We start from the raw sequence: 21148 nt of genomic DNA, 5'->3' as shown, positions 1-21148 counted from the left end.
ACACAGATTTTGTTCGCTTGCGAAAAAATAAGGAGGAGCAGGCAACTTTTATGAGAAAAACTACAACGGTGTCTGCGATAGATTTCAAAGCTAGTTGCTTGGTAGCTGAACTCGTAGCCAAATCCAAAAAGCCACACACGGTGGCAGAGACATAAACACTACCTGCCTGCAAAGCCATTGTAACTGAGTGAGTACAAATAAGTTGACAGACTATTGACTGATTGTCATTGTAAATGTGTCAACACTTTTGGTTGGTGGTGTGACGCAGGATTTTTTAAATGTTACAAATGTGCCTTAGCTCAAAAAAGGTTGAAAAACACTGCACTAGTGGATAGGCATGCACTGAATAGGCGTGAAGCAGAATCGCTCCCATTCATTAAGTCAACATGCTATTATTTTGAATGGGATGATTTCACTCTATTTCTCTCCCACATCAACAAACACACACTCATAGGATAGTGTCAGCCTTTTACACAACGTCAACTAAAATTGCTTCCCGTGTCATAGTTGTCATCATCATCATCATCGTTATCATCATCACCAGGTTTACAGATGCCAGAGTCACCCAGAGTTTGATTTGGTGATTGTGTTTTCCAGGTTGGAGAGTCCGTCCTATGAGGTGATGCAGCTGGAGTTCGAGGTGGACAATGTGATCAACCTCGTGCCCACCCAGACGCTGCACTGGAAGGTGGAGTACCAAGCCGGCAAGCAGGCGGCGGCCACGGAAACGGAGAAGGTCTCACACCTCTACATCAGCAACGTGGACATTCAGGGCATCGTGCCGCTGGCTGAGGTAACAGCGACACACACGCACCATGGAGGGAGACACTCTTCCTTTTCCTCCTCTTCCTCCTCTTCTCCCTGCTCTCCTCACCTTGCTCCTCCTCTGTTTCTCTGCGTCCCAACCAGAGTGATCAAAGCTTTAAAGGTCGACTTGTTTACCCCTCGCTGTCGCTACATGCCTCACGGTCACACACACACACACACACACACACATACACACATACTGCAGACGTGTGAGAGTGAATGTCCTCCTGGGGGGTGTGGGTTCAAGTGACATGACTGACATTTGCAATTGCAAACGAGCAACCGGTGGATGAGTCCTCCTGTGTACTGAGAATGCGTCATGCCGGCAGTTCTTATTCCTGCTGGGGCTTTGTTTTCTTTCAAGATCTTCAAACCTAAAACTTTCATGCTGTGATTGTGATGAATTCAAATTAACCATAAAAAGCAAACAATATGTGACTAAAAAAAGGTTGTGTTAGCAGTGGCATTGAGTACAGCATGTAATCACAATAATGGCTCACCAGTGCATCTTGTCGACAGGAGTGTTTGCTGGCTTATAGTGCAGCCAAGCAGACATTCAACTCTCATCAAAGGATTCAAATCTTCATGCAAATCCTAAAAATTGATGCGACTGTCTCCCATCACCTTTACAGGCCACCGCACAAGCATCTTTGAATTGTAAAGCGATAAACTGCAGAATGATGCAGATTAACACAAACATGGATTCATCTGCGACGTCACCGCTTTGACCGCAGCGACCTTAAGCCCCTCAGGATAAACGCCGACTCCTTTCAAAACTTTCCCCTGTTCCATTACGGCACAGGTAAAGCTAATCTGGCCTGATACTCCTCCTTCAAACAGCAAAGCCGGAGCGAGAAAACCCAATTTTGTCCAGAGCTGCTGAAACTCCTCTCTCTCTCTCTTTTCAGAAGGGGTGAAAAAAAAGCTGGAAAGCGTCATTTCACCGCCTCTAAATGCAGTTCTGTTGGGATTTTGCCGGCTTCTTTGAAGGGGACAGTGTCAATGAATCTCAGAGCTGTAACACCTCACTGCATTTCCTTCGTTCGCCAAAGCAGATGCGATTAACTCGGTTTTAATCTTAAATCGCCTTGCAATGAGGTCAAAAAAGGAAGGTTGCCACGCCCACTTGATAGGATATTTAGATGTAAGACTTGTGAAGGAGATCTGACATGTTCAAAGTCAAAACCTTCTCGCTGTGAGGTGACGGACATGTATCAGCTTCTGTGATTCTTGATTCTTGATTTTCTTTTTGTGATTTTATTGAAATGGCAGATGCGAGGTATCTTTGGAAAGACCAAAACAAGAGAGATTGCTAATGAGTTCCTTGGTTGCCACAGGATCATGCCGGGCAACCAATGAAATGATGCAAGATCTTTCTGGAAAATTGGAATGGAACACCATTTGAAGCCATTTTGACCAGATTGCTTGGCTGCAAATCCATAGCATGCAATATTCTGGCAGACAACGATTGCATTTTCTTGTTATTTCTGTTTTTATTCTCCCTTCAAAGAGAGTCCCTGTAGTTTTATCATCTACATTCTCTAATGATTTGCATTGCCTCTACATCCATTCCATCACCTATGGGTTTTGCCCCCAAATGGGTCCATTACCCAGTTTGCAGCTCCTGGTGTGGCAGCTGCATTTTAATCAAAACCAAACCAACTGTATTATTACTGAATCTGAGTCATCCTCTGCATCAGAGAGCCCCAAAATGCATTCCAGCAAGAGGGGGGGGGGGTTCTTGAAAGCCTCTGAAGGATGTATCAGCAAAATCAAAAGTTGCGTGAGAGCCATTATTCTGATCACAGTCTGTAGTTATCTGCCCACATGAGAGACGGACAACAAAAATCTTGCCAACACCGCCACAAATTTGTCGGCATATTACAGATACGCTGTTACTCAAAAACAGCCTTGACGCACACACACTCCATACACCGGCCCAGCCTAAATGCATGCCGGGTCTCACCTTCTCCCCCTCCGTCTCTCTTTCCTCCCTCTGTGTAAAAGCATTAAAATAGCTGCTATTTCCCGCCATTTGGGCCTCCTGATTTGTTTACAAGAACTCCCGACCACGAGTTGATTGTTGGTCGGTTGGTTGTTGAAGGTGTCTGTCACTGAGAGGGGTCACTGGGACTGATCACCAAGATGAAAGCTGGAACTTATCTGGGTCTTAAGGGAATGGAAACAGCCAAAATTGAATTACTAGCCGTCACCTTCAAAGAAAACCGCATATGAAAGCTTTTGTATTTTCCATCTTTCATCTCGGGACTGGAATAAAGCTGTAATATCAGGTAGAAGAAGAAAACTGTTACGTATAAACGGACACAAAACCAAAGTTCGCACATGAATTCATCAGGAGTACTCAGAGTTTTGCTTTGAAACATAATTCAGTCTCAGTCTGATCTGTTTAGGTGATTTAACATCTCCCCCAAGCTTATCAGTGGTGTGTGTGTGTGTGTGTGTGTGTGTGTGTGTGTGTGTGTGTGTGTGTGTGTGTGTGTGTGTGTGTGTGTGTGTGTGTGTGTGTGTGTGTGTGTGTGTGTGTGTGTGTGTGTGTGTGTGTGTGTGTGTGTGTGTGTGTAGTGCCCCGATTCCTTTTTTTTTTTACACAAGGCAACAGTGCTTACCTGCTTCCATTTCTGAGCAGCGAGAACATTTTCCTCCTAATTTCGAATATCCATTAAGGTTGTGGTCTGTAGGCCGAGCTGGAAAGAAAGAGGCCCTCTTCAGGAAACGAGGGATTATTAGGAGTAATTTGTCTCCTCAAAAATTGGTGTCATCTTTTAGAGAGGAGAGACAGGGAACGAGAGATGAAGCAAGCAGCAGAGAGACAAAGGAGATACAGAGATCAGCAAAGGAAGGACGGCTCCATTTCGTTTTTGCTAGTTCTTACATTAATATGATTTTCCACCATTTCCAGTTCAGCTTTATTCATTTTTCTTGATCCTTTTAGATATTTATTTTTGGTGAGTTTTACCTTTATGTTCAGAAACCACACGACACAGAAGTTCCGTTCAATAGTGGCAAAGCTTTTCGTAAACGCTGGAAACCCCAAAAGCATAGAGGTAAATAATAGATTAAAACATAAAAAAGAATGCTGTATAAATGTATTAAAACATCCTCACTCCGTTCTCCAGCTTTTGCTTGAATGACACTAATCAAATGTGAAACTGTGATGGGTTAGTCGTATTTTCATTTCTCTACATGCTTTTAAACACACAGACACAATCATTACCGGTCCATACTGCGTTCTTGTACAAGTCTTCACCACTACCTGCCGAACTTTCAGCATTAGGGAACAATTACTGAAACATTTGGGATCCTATCTTGGATGTGACATTTTCTCTGCAGGCCAGTATGAAGCTTGTTTGAATTCATGGTTTTTGAAGGAGGCCTGTGTGTGCAATAACACACAGCAGGAAACACGATAGAAATATCAAACTGACAGGGAAAGAGGGAGGAAAGCGAGACGCGTTCCAGCCCGGGGAGGCCAGGTCAGAAACGGAGCCGGCGTAGCGTTTGTTTGTTCTCCGTCTTTTACAGTTATTTTATCAGTTGCTAAATTGGATGAACGCTCGTAGTTTCCCCACGAGCGCGTTTACACGACTCTCCCCGGAATGAGCCACGGGCTGTTTCGCAACCTCTCGGTGCGGGAGAGACGCAGACAGGAAGTATTGTTTTCCACAACGCCTTCGTGCTTTGAATACTGGAATTTCTTCCCCGAAATCGTCACGCCAATGACAGTTCAAACTGCAGCTGGATCCCACTGAGGAGGGAGAAGGATGAACAGAGAGACCTGCATACTTTAATGTTTTTGTGAGTCCAGGACGAGGAGGAGGAAGGAGAGAGCGAAAAAGGAAAACGTCTCCTCCTCCCCCTCGTTCTTCTTCTTTTTCGCTCTTCTGCTCTGAATCTGATCATTTGTTTTGATCTTCTTTATCATTCCCTTCACATCCCATCTGACCCCCCCTTCCGCCTCTGCCCCTTCTCTTCCTCATATTTTCTTCCATTTTACCCACCTCTTCATCATCTCTGTCTCTCCTTCCTCCATACTCCTCCCCTCTGTCCTATTCTTCTCACCCCCCTCCTCCTCTTAGAGTTTAACCTCTCTCTAAGGCTTTGCTATGTAATTAATTATTAATTGGAACACTTGTTTATCTTTGTTGCTTGAAGATGCCAATGAGCTTTCCTTCTCTGCGCTCTGTGTGTGTGTGTATCTGTGTGTGTGTGTGTTTGTGTGTGCACACCAGACCTCTTAGTAGTGCAGTTATGCAAAGTGGCTGCTTCAGTTGCTTGCTCTGATTGGTGCTCTGTCAAAGGAAGTCAGTGAGTGGGAAGAGGAAACAGAAAAACAGAAAAGTCAATAATCTGTTGATGAAAGCCGACATGCACGTGCGTCCGCATTTGCAAACACACGCGCGGATTGTCAACTCAATTATAGATTTACTGTTTGTCTGGCTCAGGTGTTTATTACAAAACTAAGATTTCCTTTTGGTTATTCATTCTCTGCTTGAGCCTTTATGTTTTGTTTTCTCACTCCCCCTTTGCTCCATCTCTGTTTTTAACCAGGCATATGCAGCCGCCTAGATAAATGTCAGCCGTTTACATTCGCACCAAGCAGATCTTTGGAAAGAAGTAAACACACTCAGTCACACACTCATCAGGTTCTGTCCGACTGATAGCTACGTGTTTTTCGTGGAGAAGAAAAGAGCAAAAGAAGAAGAAAGCAGAACCATCCCATCCCTTTGTCTGAGAGTCTCTTTCACTCTTCAGTCTGGGACATTTTAAAGGCCACAATCATGATAGATTGCTGTGGTCGTCTATTAAATATTCATTCAAAGTACACACACACACACACGAACGGGGAGATTTTTGCTATGACCCCATTTCTGTGTGAGCGTGTCTTTGACAATTATGCAATATATTTGTGTGTGTGTGTGTGTGTGTGTGTGTGTGTGTGTGTGTGTGTGTGTGTGTGTGTGTGTGTGTGTGTGTGTGTGTGTGTGTGTGTGTGTGTGTGTGTGTGTGTGTGTGTCCTGAGCTCGTGAGTTCAGGAGGGACAAAGTTACAAACGTTAGTGCAAACTTTCTGATTGAATGTTGAAACATTGGGGTGATGTACATGCATGTAAAGTCATATAAAGCCAACTTTGCTCCCAGCTGCATTTTGAGATGAATAGACCTTTTGCTCTCTGTCAGTGTTTTAACTTCAGCTCAACATTTGGCTTCGCTTAATGCAAATGTCAGTCATCTCCAAGCACGGCGGTATTTAATGCGGCCAACATCTCTGTGATGGTTTGCAGCCAGTGATGCGGCACAAAAGGTTTTGTAAAACAACTTCACAAATAACACACTCGCCACGTCAAGATAATGTCTGTGATGGTTGGACGGAGAGGAATAATGAACAAGAACAAAACCAAGAGAGGGAGCAGGTGTGAGTGTGTTTGTGTTTATAGGTGTAATGGTAGACGTGATGACAACATTAGCCGCTTACGTGCTGCCGCTGAGGAGCAATTTTGGAGGATTTTTTTTGCTCCTGTTGACCCTGGAGAGTAGAGTTGAATGGTAAGAGCGGTGGGGTGAGAAAATACCTGCTCCATGAGTGGAGACCCCCGTCCACTCACTCTCATGCTCCGCTAGACAGGCGGTCTACACACTCTGCAGGTGATTTCGGCACTTTGAAACAAAGGCTGATTAGTCTAAATGTGCTTGTAAGTCGGGGAGGATTTTTGATTTGTACTTGCACACCTGTTGACTCTTACACACATTATCTGAGTAATTTGACTCTAGGATAAGTTTTGACACAGGGTTGAGTGTTTAAACGTGGGCTTATACGTATAAGCCAGAGAAAATGGAGCCAGAAGTCAAGAAAGCTGGAAATTCTGGAATATATTTGCCAATTTTACTATCTGAAATGCAAAAACTCCCTTGTTTCTGCTCCATTATATTCATTCCCACCAGAGAGCCACTTAGTCCAACAACTAAAGCAATCATACTGATGTAGATGGGAGTTCAGTGCCATGCTCAATGGTACATGAACAGTAATCTTGAGGGGGGGGGGGGTGGGGGGGAGGAGAGTGGTGTCGCTTGGGAGATCGCCACAGGGGTGAATCCTGACAGCGCTCTCATTACGAAGGCTCGCCGCTCTTGAAATTTAAGCTCACCGACGTCCAACGAAATTAACAAATGGTTACAAATGAGAGGGAGAGGGAGAGAGAGAGAGAGAGAGAATTTCAATCAAATATATAAACATAGTGAGCAAAAGCAGAAAATGTACTCAAAGTATATGCTGCTTTACATACAGTTAGTAGTTTGGCTGCACGGGAGGAAAGGAAAACAAGTTAAACATGGGCTGGGGGAGGAAGAGGAGGTGGGGGAGGGGCTGGAGGGATAAAGGGATAAAGGGGAGAGAGTTGAAGAGGCTGAATGATAGACTCGGGCAAAAGAGAGAACATGGCAGAGAGAGGGAGAGAGAGAGCGAGCCAAGATGGTAAAACAGGGAGGTAGAGAAAGCTGGGAGACTGAGTGTGGATGGAGGAGAAGAGGAGGACCCAGTGGAGGCTGAGAGCAACGTGTAATAGTCCACTGAAAAGAGTGAGAGACAGAGGGAGAGGAGAGAGAGGGAGGGAGGGAGGGAGCGGCTGGGGCGAGAGAGCAGACGAGAGCAGGGCAGTCCTAATGCAATTAGGGTTCTGGAAATTGAAAGTACAATTCTCCCTGGGTTTGTGTGTGTGTGTGTTTCTTATCGACATACACACAAACGCGCACACGCACGCACACACACACACACACACGTACACACACGTACACACACACGTACACACACACGTACACACACACACCCGCCATGACCCGTCCTGTCTCCTCTTCTTTCCCTCTCTGGCTTTGACTCTCCGCTTAGCCTCTCTCCTCCTCTCACTTTCCTCACTCTGTCCCTCTCCTCCTTTCTCCATCCTTCCTGTCATCCCCTCTTCTCTCTCTCTCTCTCTCTCTTCAGCTCTCTCTGGGTTTTTACATTTCAATAATTTGTGAAGAGTAAAGAAAAATGTCAGTTGCTTTTTAGATGTACATGCTGCATTTCAAGCATCGAGCTGAAACTCTTATCTGTTTGAATTACACTGTCAACAACACAGGCAGCCAAGTCATAAATGCAAGATCACAGACCTAGTAAAACATAACTTATGGATGAAAAATGCTGGATATAGATTAATTGTATATATGTGTCATACAGTGTACGTTCTGTATCGTTCCACCTATACATTTGTCTGTTTGGCATTTAAAAAAAGCCTTAAAATAACTGATTTCTGTGCCTAATTACTCGCTCTAATTAGCTGTGCGCATAATTACCATTGGCAAACCTTAAACTGTCCCCGAGTGGCCTCATCCTTTCAGCCCCATTAGCGTGTGTGTGTGTGTGTGTGTGTGTGTGTGTGTGTGTGTGTGTGTGTGTGTGTGTGTGTGTGTGTGTGTGTGTGTGTGTGTGTGTGTGTGTGTGTGTGTGTGTGTGTGTGTGTGTGTGTGTGTGTGTGTGTGTGTGTGTGTGTGTGTGGGGGTCTCGGTCTCGGTGTGTTTACGTAAGTGCGCACATTTGTCCACCGAGTGACCCTTCGCTCTCTGCGCTGGCAGTAGGACAGGAAGGAAGTAGGTTAGGCATGTGCTAATTGCCCGACAATATGCCAGTGGCCCCTCTAAGGCCCGACTGAAACTCATTATCAGCTGCCATGAGTGTTTTTGGCACAGAGGCAGGTGGGACAGCAAGGATGTGGGAGAAGACGGACTCTGGCTGCACAGGTGAAGAGGTGAAACCAGCAAAGGCATCAATGCAGTTTAAGGCCACGTTAAAAACGCATGTCTACTTTTAAGAAATGTACCATAAAGTACCAAATATATATTGCAGGGATCATTCAGGGACCCTCAGACCTACTCAGATCAGCTTTGCACTGCATTAAAGGTAGTCCCGTTGCTGTGATGATGTGTAAACATCTATACACTGATTTAAGTAAACAGACTCACAGCTGTTGATTCCTTGACATAAAGAACATTAAGAACAATGTAGCAAACTAAATTCAATTTACTGACAACATTCCAAATGTAAAATTGAGTTAATGCAACTTAGTGAACAGGCACAGAGTCTTTCAGTTTGATTTATTTTAATGGGATTACAGACCCATACTCATATTTACCTCTTCTCCATACCACCGTCTCCATCAGTCCTCATGCTTCTCTGATTGGTTGCTGAGGTCTGTGGCTGTAGTGATGTGAAGTTTTGATCATATGCTGTGGAAGAGGACTTTATTACCCGAACTTTGCCTTTGAAAGGTCCTTTAAATCTTGCAGAGCGACTCCTAGTTCAGCTTTGACTGATTACTGTAAGTGTACATGCATGGGATTCTGAAATGTGCTGTAACAATGGATGTTCCAGGCACTCTTTCAAATTTATTCTCAAGTAAGTCATTTCGATAATGTCTGGGCCTGGCTTAAGACCATAACAAAAGTGGACCACACTCACCAGGGGCTCTTTGCAAGTAGGTTCACTGTGTATCTATTTAAGTAAAAGCAGAAAATCCCAGAAATCTGCAACATGAGCTGATCTTAACACATGTTCAGGGTCTTGTCTGGTAAAAGATTAATTAAACAAAACCAAACAGAAACAAGAGAACATGCCCCTGGTGTGTGTTTACAAGGTGAAAAATGAACAGCTAAAATAATAAAAGCTGTTCTCAGGAAAAAAATGACAAAATTGGGGACAGAGGGAAGGGAAAATGGGATTCTGTACAGGAACAATTGTACACAGCAGGCAAGCAGTGAGAGAAACTGTTTGAGCCATATTTGCTTTCACACACTCTGTGCTGGGCAGGAGTGGTGGTAGAACACACACAGTAGACACACACAAAGGCCTGGTGAAAGTCCATTCATGATTACGGTCCTTGCAGTCGGTAAGCCTGTGGAGAGGGCGGAATACGTGCTGCACCCCCATCCTGCCATCACAGCTCCTCCACCGGTGAGAAGCGCTACAGAGGCGGAAGAGCCAGACAGAAACTTTTTGTCACAGATCACAGCATATTCTATGACAAACTGGAGGCTTCCTGTGTGGCGTTTTACATGTTCTCCCTCTGCATAGGCCCTAAGCCATGTTGGTGCGGCGAATTGGAAAGTGCCTTAGCGCCTATGCGATCGATACCCATAACTCAACCCTCAAACATCACGGATCGTTCAGTTTCAATCACAGAGACGGATTCAGACGTGCACAGTGCAGGTCACAGACTAATCGTATGTAAAATATCCCATTTCTTGCATCTTACACTGCATACTGAGCAGCTCCCAATGATGAAAGACAGGGACTATTTACCGCCCTAAATAAAGGGTGAAATGAATCAAACCCACTTCTGCAGTAATAATCTTTTGACTCCATAAGGGGGGAAAAAACACGGATCATAAAAGTCTTTAAATAACTGGCCAAGAAAAAGTGGGACTTTGGCCCACGCTCAGTTACTAATGATTAGATTGAAGTCCTATAGATCAGAGGGAACATTTCAGCATTTGGCCCACGCCTGGAGTAATTACTCTAACAAATAGATTTGATGTTATCACACAGATTTGATGGTAACACACACTTACACATAAGTATATAAACACACCCATGCATACACCCACGCATAACTGTGCTGCAGCCAAATAAATGAGCCTGCACTCCTAATAGTCTGGCTGTAATTAACATTGTCATAGTGATAATAGCCATTTATCCCCGACATATCGCACACACACACACACCAAAGTCTCTATCTTGTCTAGGCAGCTCGCCCAGCTGTCAGCTCGCTCATCTTTCTCGCTCTCCCTCTCCCCTCTCCTCCTATTCCTCCTCCTTCTCGCCAATATTTCGCCCTCACAATCTTCCCTATCCTGTTTTCAAGATTCCCCTTTTGCTCCACCATCCTCCCCCCCATGCTCCTCTCTCTCTCTCTTTTCACTCCATCATCTCCCTTCCTTCCTCTCATTTTCTGTTACATCCCCTTTCGGTAATTGTGCCGCATTCTTCTCTTTTCAGCCTCTTCTCCCCTTTCTGTTCTACTCTCTATGTGCTCTTGTATCTGTTTGACTCTGCCTCTTTCTTTACCTGCCACAGTCGGTGACTAGCCGGATGTCCTTTGTCTTCAGTCAGAGAGGGATGTCAACATGGTGAAAAGTCTCCCTTTCTGTACATCTCTGAACATTCATCAATCCTCAAAGACAAAGATGTCTTGCGCTAAATTTAGCCCTGATCCGGTCATTCCAGGTCCATGTCTGGCTTTACTGGCTATGTATTTTTAAATTAAAGGAGCAGTCACACAAGGATGTTTGTTAGTCTTATTTTTCACCATTACCATAGCAACAGGTCGTGTTCAGTTGACTGACATCCTATCACACCTGCCTTCGTGGCGAACACAGTGAAACATGCTGTATAACACAACACATACACACATGCCACTGTGATCACTCAATGATAATCTGGTGTAAACAAATACAAATACATGAATAAAATATGCCTGATATTGAAACTCAACTGGAACAACTTTTCACTTTGGTTTGTGATCAGATCCCAGACGCAACTGCAATCCAGTGCTGATGTTCCTTCAAAACAAAAGTTTGCTTCATTCATGGCACAGAAAAACACTAAACTGCAAAACAAAGCAAAACAAAACTAATTTGTCCCTTTAAGGATTATGTTTGATATTCATTGTCAACATTTTATGAGCACTGTGGAATTAGTTTTGTTTCTGCCATGGTGCTTTCTCCATTAAGGAACAGTAAGGGCAACAAACACAAGCGAGAGTTTACGCATCTTTCCACAAAGATAAAATCAAATTCTTTTTGTGCATATTTCATATTCCAAGGGTGCAGTAAAGTTTAAAAGGTGGTACATGGTAGAAATCAAACCTTTAGAGACACTCAGCACTTCTCTGGATTGCAAAGTTGCAAGCACGAACAGTTTGTTTATCATTTGTCTTGTTAGTTTGATTTATGGAAAGGCTGAAAACCTTAAGAGCTGCCAGGCTGCATGGCCCCCTTAACTTTAATCGAGACAAAGCTTCTGATTCCACGACAGTTTAAATTATTATTATTATTATTGTTATTTAGAAAAAGATGGTTTGAACAGCCATAACAATGCTTCAAAATATAAGACTCATAAAACAGGGCTGTGCTTTCTTTTCTCTCTTGTTCTCTAACTCACTTACTTCTGGCAAGTAGATAAACTTCACCGATGTTTACATAAGATTTCATTTCATCAGCCCCTCTGTCCTCCTACACATGAAGAGCAGATTTATTACCATTGGAGCTGTGATGTGAGAGTAAAGCATTGTGGAGGATACAGTGGGATCTGACAGTGCCATGTGTCAAAATGTGAAAAGTCTTTTGTTAATCTAATAAACTGAAGTCTTATAAATATAGAAAATGTTGCCAAAACAAAAGAAAGGGTAACGCAGGTGAGAATGTTATGTTATTTGAGGCCTTGTGATTACAACTAAACAATATCTTAATACTGAACAATGTTCGTAAATCATTTCTCTGATTTTATTGAGTTCCATGCAGCTATTATGCAGGGTTCTGTTTTTATTACACATCACATTTGCATAAAAATTGTGAAATTACATCCCTGTGTGTGTGTGTGTGTGTGTGTGTGTGTGTGTGTGTGTGTGTGTGTGAGAGAGAGAGAGAGAGAGAGAGAGAGAGAGAGAGAGAGAGAGAGAGAGAGAGAGAGAGAGAGAGAGAGAGAGAGAGAGAGAGAGAGAGAGAGAGAGAGAGAGAGAGAGAGAGAGAGAGAGAGAGAGAGAGAGAGAGAGAGAGAGAGAGAGAGAGAGAGAGAGAGAGAGAGCATGCTTAAGGGGTCCTTACAAGATGTACAGCGCATTAAGGCAGTTAAGTCTAAAATACAGTCCAGAGCTGCACATATTCATGTGTACGGGCCAACACACACACACACACACAGAAAGGGCAAGTACGACACACTTGATGTGTTTAATGGGTCTGTAGTAAATTGCAGCTAAGTGCCGTCAACCAATTTTCCCTTTCACAGCTGAGTCCTTACACACACACACATGCGTGCAATCACACACACACACACACACACACACACACACACACACACACACACACACACACACACACACACACACACACACACGAACATGTATACGTATACGTATACATGAACACTACTTCATAGCCACACAGGAAGCAACATGTCACAGAAATGCACAAAGGCAAGTGAGCACATGGCTGGACAGACGGGGGAACAGAATGAAGCATCAGGGAAAATTTGCATCAAATTTGACATACAGATAAAATACACAATGTTTTTTTACAGTTTTTTTTTTAAATGGATGAACACAACAGAATGTCAATATGATATATTTTGTTCATTGCAGTTTAGATATATCTATGTGCATTCATCATTATGGTATTTTGCACACGTATACTTTATGCACATTCACTGATTTAACTCACACACTCACTTCCTGCATTCCCGAGCTGTTCCTTCATCCTCTCTCTGCACAAACTGATTTACTGTTTCTTGCACTGAGATGCACCACTTCACCCCCGTTCAGGCTTTCAATAAACCATCCTTTTCCACTTATCCTCCATTAAACTGTTACTTTAACCCTTCGCCCGCTTGTAAGACTTTACTTGTGTCAGCAGGTTCGCGCCAAGAATTTTAGTGGCTATAGAACCTTGACTTACTCAGCACAGATACTTTGGCAATTTTCAGCCCTCAGGTAGAATTCACCTCTTGATGTTGATGGAATTTCCGTACATATGAAGACATTGAGTCGCTGCCGATCTGCTTTATATCCACGGTGGCATGACCTGATTTCCATTGTTTCCCATATAGGTCAGCCACAGCAGGAATCCTTAACACGTGGCAGGTCCCTACAGCCCTAAATCACTCCTGCATACATACGCACGCCTTACAAATACACACAAAAGCAACAAACTGACAATACTTCTATACACATGTGGTTATGTATGTCGATTCCATTGCAGCAAAACTACCTGCAGAATATGAAGCATAAAGTTAAGCAATGATTAGTGTATAGATAGAAAGTTGAGTTGCAAAGATTTGCCAGTGCTTAGAAGTCAGACCTACAGGATGACATTTACATTTCAGGTTAAATCCAATATCCAATAACACCCAAGTTTAGTTCCATCTCTATAAGGAGATGCAGTGCATAGACGGTCTCAGGGTGGAACCATTTCTCTTGCTCAAAATAAATATTACATTTGTGGTTCTTCCATTGCAATTTGCATCCCTCTAACCTCGACCTCCAGATTAAATAACATTCTGGTGGGCTTGTATTCTTGTTTAATGCTTTTCTTTTCAACACATGGTCAGAGAAATCGACGAACAAATATGCACTCATACACACACATTTTTACCCATGACTATGCTAGAATACACACACATACAGAGCCCATTACAAGCATTTGGCACTGGCTCAGGTCCACATAGCTGTTTGTGTGCGAGGACATCCTACCAAAGAGAATTCAAGCAATGGCTGCGTACTCGCAAAGAAAAACACTGACTGAGCCTGAACAACAGACACACAGAAGCCCAAAGTCTGGGTCAAATCCGCTGTGTGTGACTGGAGGGCATCTGTTCGCTTTCTGCTAATAAAATGTCAAATAGTCATTAACCATTTGGCCAGTTAGTTAAATGCTTAGAGGGTTGATGGGTGTGGTGTTCTTTTTAGTGGAGTGGTTTTAGCATGTGTGGCTGTGTGTGTACTTCACCAAGTTACAGGGACGAAATGTGTGTGAGAGAGTGAGCGATAGACTGGGAGAGGTGGAGAGAGTGATAGATCAAATGAGGAAAGAAGAAAGAGAAAGTGCTCCACTTGGAATCTCACGCGCCTCATAGCAAACTGTCAACACACACACACACTGTGCATGGATACAGAGAAGCAGCTTTCTAGTCTATCTCTCTGTGCATGCAACGCACACGCACGCACGCACACACACACACACACACACACACACACACACACACACACACACACACACACTTTTTCCAACGCTCCCAACTGATGCGTACGTGAACACTAACTCACACACATGCATACACACACACACACCCCGCTCCTTCAGCCATCTCTCTCGTGTGCCACATGCACACACACACGTGTTTGTTATTTGTTCATACAAACGCACACTTTCAAACCTACACACCATAGAGCCAACACATAAGACCCTGACACACTCACACACACACTCCCCACCTCCTCCGTCCTTATCGCTTTGCAGTGTGCAGCAGCTTTTGAAGGCAGTAGGGAGCCAGTTGTTGATGAGACACTTAATAATTCCCTTGGACAGGCATGAAATTCTCCCCTTTCCTCTCTGCGTCTCTTTCTCTCTCCTGCCTTTCTATCCTTCCTCTCACTCACTGTCTTTTTTTTTTATCTTTTCCTCACATTCTCACTCTTTACTTTTCTCATTTTCGTTTTGCTTTTTATCACTCTTTTGACTGTTATCCTCTCTTGTCATTCTGTTTCTTTTCTTGCTGCTCCTTTCTTCTTCTTTGCTTCACTTGTAAGATTCAATCCCTCTTTTAAGTTAACATTTTGTTATCCTGCTCGTCTTTCTACATATGCATACTATTTTCTTCGTCGTCGTCTTCTTCTTCTCAAAGTTTGGTTATCACATTCATAAGATATCAAAACATCTTACTGAACAACTTCAAAACAGTTTAATAACCACATTGATCATCTGAATTGATTAATTCAGTCCTGGTTTTGCTCAATGAACAGTCCCAGTCGTAGAAAATACGTGGTATTGTGGGTTTTCTGTGAAGAATTGAGATCTAATAAACTAAACCAGAGATTTGTTACATTAACTACCATTATTTGCAAGCCAGCCAGATTCAAACCCAAGACCTTCTTGCTGTGAGGCAGTGCTAATATTGGTACTAATTAAGATGCCTAGATACTAATTTAACCCGGTGTGCATTTGCATTTGTGCTGTAACCTTTGTCAGGAGACAGAAACGGTTATTATAAGATATATGCATAGAAAACTTCTTCTAAATATCGTGATTTATATAAAATCCTCCGCATCCTCCATGCAGGATGGCACCCTTCTTGTTTTCATGGAGGCTATTTCATTGCCAATTTGGTTGTAATTAAATCTGACTCAAATCCTCAGTTGAAGGGCGGAATAAGATCCAGTCAGAGAAGAAGAAGAAGAAGTATTCCTGATATGAAAGTTATCAGATGTAAGTGTAGATTTGCTGACATGTTTCTTAGTTTCTTCTAAGAATGTGTTTTCTACCTCCTTGCTGTCATTTCTTCTCGCCTGTGGTGCAGATAGCTGATGTAAACACGATGTTATCTGTGACCCAGCGATGGCGTCCAGAGACTACTGCCCTAGGATACACATGTATACACACTCATACAAATCATTTTACACACACACACAGACACTTTCTTATACAATCCCCATACACCTGAGTGCTGCATTTCATTGTTCACCTCTCCTCATCTCTTATCCTCTCCTTCTCCTCCTCCTCTTTGATTTTTATCACTCCATACTGTCCACCCCTAGGCAAAAAGGTATTTTCTTGTTAATCCTTTTTTAATCCTGTTTTCCCCCCCTCCTCCTCCTCTTCCTCACCCGTCTCTTACCTTTAACCTGCGTCATCTTCTTGTGGTTTTTTATCCTATGTGTGTTTTATTTATCTGATTTAGAACAAAATTGTGGAGAGTGAAAGCAGCAAGGGGAAAACATAATGTGTTTAGTGTGTGTGTGGGGAGAGAGAGAGAGAGAGAGAGAGAGAGAGCTCATTAAGTAAAGGTCACATAGCAGCATATGGCAGAGAGCGATCGGGCAATAGGCAACATGTCACTGGTCACATGCACTTTAACTCTGTGTGTGCACGTGTGGTGTGTATCTGAGAGGCTGTTTTGTTATATGACTGTGTGTGTGTGTGTGTGTGTGTGTGTGTGTGTGTGTGTGTGTGTGTGTGTGTGTGTGTGTGTGTGTGTGTTTTGTCTTGACATGTGCAGTATGTCTTCTTTAACCTGTGCTATCTTTGCTCGGACTGTTTTTGTGTGTTACATTACATTACATTACATTACATTACGGTCATTTAGCAGACGCTTTTATCCAAAGCGACTTACAATAAGTGTGTTCAACAAAGGTAGATAAAACATATTACATTACATATTTGTCTTTGCTCAGGATGTTACCTCGGTTACTTCTTAGTCTACACAATGTTAAGGTGACAAGCACACATACAAATACACACAGTGGGCCCACCAATATACCCTGTAATCAGGCCTCTCTGTGTGTTGGTGGTGATAAATGCCCCCTTGGAAACACAATGCCAGAAATATCAAAATAGATACTAGCTGTGTACGTGTACGTGTGTGTGTGTGTGTGTGTGTGTGTGTGTGTCAGTTTGCTCTATTTTTGTTGGAAGGAGCTAATCAAATGTAATCATACTGATTACAATAATCTGGAGGTTTATAATCACCTCCTTTTCCTTTTGGCTTCCTTTGACGCTCTCTCCTGGTCCTCACTCATTCCTCTATTCCTGTCTGCTGCCCGTCTTCCTCTCTGATGTTCCTCCATCATCTTTCATCTCTTCATCTGTTTCTTTTCATGCATTTTGGAGAGAGATGTGCAGAAACATATCGGCCAGTAAGGTCTCAGTTTTTCTCTATATGACGTTCTGTGTGATCTGATGCCTCTTGACCAATCACATCATCGTTCTCCTGCTTTTCTTCTACAATGTGAAAGTTTGAGTTCAACCTCTCTTTAAATATATAGGTTTAAACATCTAATTTGGATGCTCAAGGGGGGGGACAGGGTGACACCGGATAAGTGGTGGGATTTACATGGATTGTTTCTCCCCCTCTCTCTCTCTCTCTCTCTCTCTCTCTCTCTCTCTCTCTCTCTCTCTCTCTCTCTCTCTCTCTCTCGCTCCCTGCAGGACACCGAGGTGGTGAACACAGCCATACTTACAGGTCGGCGCGTCGCAGTGCCCATCAAAGTGGTCACGGTGGAAAGTGATGGGCAGGTGAGGGAGGTGGAGGACTCGGTCACCTGCAGCTCGATGGACGTGGACGTGGTCAAGGTGCGTGCACGTCGACATGCACTGAGTACTGAATTGCAAATGGTCTCAATTGCAAAGATCTAATATTAATGTTAGTCCTGTCATGACCCTCCGCTTTGTCTCGCCTTAAACGGTTGAGAAGCGACAGTATTAAACGTAATTAAAGCCGCGCAGAGCCGCCTTGCCGTCATTCAGGGTGTATAGTATTGCATGTCTGCTCAAAAATTGCTTCCTTTCTCTGGGACTTCACTGCTATTAAACTTCAAAAGCTTTTGTATCAGAAAATCGAACCCGCCTCTCCCGTAGCGCGGAGTCACAAATTGAGGTAATTTCCCACACTGAGTCAAGGCTTAAGGTGCCATGTACACAAAAACTCTGGGGGATTTAAAAGCCACTTCCAAAACTTTGCTGCATGTCATCAGGATGGTGCTGCTCTCTCTGTAATCATCCCTGACTTTTCACTAAAGACACTGCAGAGGAAGGTCAGAGGTTAGGGTCAGCGATAGAGCCAAATCCATGGAACTGGCAGGGATCCAGCGGCTCTCGCGCAAGGACACCTTAGCAAGACTGGGGTACCATTGATATGGAGTTTTAATCCGGTTGAAGGACACGTACTAGGCTACTTTGCTGCCCAATCTAAAAACGAGAACAGCTAATTAATCGAAGAGAAATGCCTCCACAAACATGTTGAAAAAACACCTCAATGTCAAAGACTGAAGATTGATTCCTCTTGTGTTATGTTACTTTTGTCCTGAGGCCCCAAAATGAAACAACACCCTTGCTGTGACAGTTTCAATATGAAGCCAATTTTCTGGTACAAGCCGACAAGAGTGTTGCTGTTTAAGTACAATCGATAACAACAAAATGAAATTGGAAGCAACTCATTCAGATAGATGTAAGGCTAAGACTCTGGTATTGTGCCTGTGTGTCCTGTGTGCATGTCCATGAGTGCACGTGTACCCTTGTGAGGACACATGTGAGTGAAATAGGGACACTTGTAATAAAGTGGCTGCATTTAGGAGAAATAATACAAGCTTGTATTCACTTAATAGACAAACACACACAATATGGTTTCATGGGCTGTGGACAGCTCACGGCCATTTACCAGTCAGGAGATGAGACTTTAAACTTAATGCAACCTCTGTTGATTCCTATACATATCTAAATAATATATAGTGTGTTTTTTGGACGAGGCCTTACATCACAAAAAATCAGGTAAGCTTAGGAGCAAGAGTCTGTCACAACATCACACTATCTGCATCAGTGCACACATTGTTATAGGCAGGGCTGCACATAAGTGTTACTCAGTTACTCCTGAGCCCTAAAATGGAGAATATGTGATGTGAGTCAGCTCTCAGTCAAGGGAGAGAGAGACACAGGGAGAGAAGGGTTTCCGCAGTCAAGCACAAGTCCCTGTCGCTGTCTTTTCCCCTCCAAGACTGCAAGTCTCTATACAGATGTATTGTGTGTATATACTTTGACACCAGGGGATCCAACAAAGTGCAGGTCGGGAACGAGAAGCTTCAGGAAGCCAATCATGAGTTTACACATTCCACTGAGGTCTTACATACGAAACACTGTTGCACATCTAGCAAATGGGACATGTTTTGTGAAGCCTTGACAAAGCATTGCTTTTTATACGTAAATTGTGACAAGAAAGAGTGAAACTTTGGCTCAGGAACTAAAAAGAATTTGGGATGAAGAGTCCAAAATAAACACTATTATGTTTTGGACGAAACGTTTCTTTCAGCAACATTACACAAATCCATTGCAAAGGGGCAGCTTTGTCAATATGTTGGTAGTCGTGTTTTAGCAGTTAAAGCATGATAAAAAGAGGAAGAAATTAGAGATTCTTACTCAGGCTGCAGCTTTTAACATCCTGTGAAAGGCTTGAGACCACTGCAACCATAGAAATCATGAAGTAGGTAAAGGAACTAAATAAATACATAACAGAATAACAGTGCCTTTATTCTTGTTATTATTCTCTCATTCAAATTCCTCTACCTGCATGTTTTGTTGAGCTATTGCTCCACTTTGGCTTCATCCTCCTGAGAAAGTCTTGAGATGTTTCTGTGCTTCACATGTCACACATTACAAGGACTTAGAGATTAGCGTTCTCAATTGGTTTCACATCGCAATCCATTAAAGAAATGTTTTTTAAATTACTCATGGAGGATAAATGTACGGAGGGGGAATTGCACAATGGCTACTGCTGTTGCGCTAATGTAGTTACGGAAAAACAGAGCCTGAGAGAAGACCGGTTAAGCTTGTCATGGGCTGAAACGGAACGATCTCACAGGAGCGACACCAGGAGTTAATGCAGTTGTTGTTATACAGTTTCGGTAATTTATCTTCGGCAACAACACCAACAGGAATGTACTTCACAGATAAGATAATAACTTTTCTCCTCTTCGTCGTGCCACTCTCTGTAAACCATCTTGTTAATGTCCGCGGAGATGCTGTCATTTCCGACCGTGCTTGTGCGGCACTGTTGTTGACACAGCAGTATGCGTAGGTCAGCCGTGTCAGTGCTAGTGGGGGTCAGATAGGGGACAAACACACACGCGCCAACAAATTAGTGCCATTTTCTTCATCTTCACCTCACGCCAGCCTGTCTCTGACCGAGAGCAGAGGAGATGAGAGGAGCAGGAATGAGAGGACTGAGAAAGTAGGATGGATAAAGTTCAAGTACACATTAATGTATGTGTATGGGGCAAAAGAAGACGAAAAGAACTGAGGGAGAGAAAATAAAGGGGAGGAAGGGAAGAGATATGAGAACAGGAATGAGATCATTTCACTTGAATAAAGAAGACAAGCTTCTCAAGAGACTAGATCCCACTGGCATAACACCTAGATTCTTGACTGGTTAACACGCTGACACACACACACACATTAGTGTGTTTTATGGCCCACTGGATTCTTTGCAAGCATAAACCAATACACGGTGTTACCTGTTTGTTTTTATCACACACACAGTACATAGGCGCGCACACACACATAGATCATGTGGAGATTCCTTTAGTGATGTCGTCCATAATTGAATTTGGCAAAGAGGACAAAAAAGCTCAAAAGGCTTGAGCAGGGTGTCTTTGTGTATATGCGTGCATGGGACAAGGGAAATGTAAGGGTGTGTGTTTCTGCGCATGTGTGAGGACAGAAACAAAGCGGATTACGAATTGATCCGTGTGCCATTTAATGAACCAGAGAGCAGAGTTGGACACGCTTCTACGTGATCCCACACACTTGCACACATGTGC

The 21148-nt window shown here is 43.3% G+C and overlaps 1 protein-coding gene across 1 annotated transcript in view; it reads left to right on the top strand.

Moving 5' to 3' along the window:
* The window catches only part of LOC143001197 (transmembrane protein 132C), a 175722-nt gene that overhangs the window by 123378 nt on the left and 31196 nt on the right, over window positions 1-21148 (top strand). Inside the window, exons 5-6 of the mRNA XM_076150659.1 lie at window positions 598-793; window positions 17769-17912. Coding sequence (XP_076006774.1) covers window positions 598-793; window positions 17769-17912 — 340 coding nt within the window. The remainder of the gene's footprint in view (window positions 1-597; window positions 794-17768; window positions 17913-21148) is intronic.

Source organism: Genypterus blacodes, unplaced genomic scaffold, assembly GCF_046128005.1.
Source record: "Genypterus blacodes isolate CSIRO-AG114 ecotype Tasmania unplaced genomic scaffold, CSIRO-AGI_Gbla_v1 ptg000053l_1, whole genome shotgun sequence".
In the NCBI taxonomy this organism is placed as follows: Eukaryota; Metazoa; Chordata; class Actinopteri; order Ophidiiformes; family Ophidiidae; genus Genypterus; species Genypterus blacodes.
This window is presented reverse-complemented; position numbering and strand designations above follow the sequence as displayed.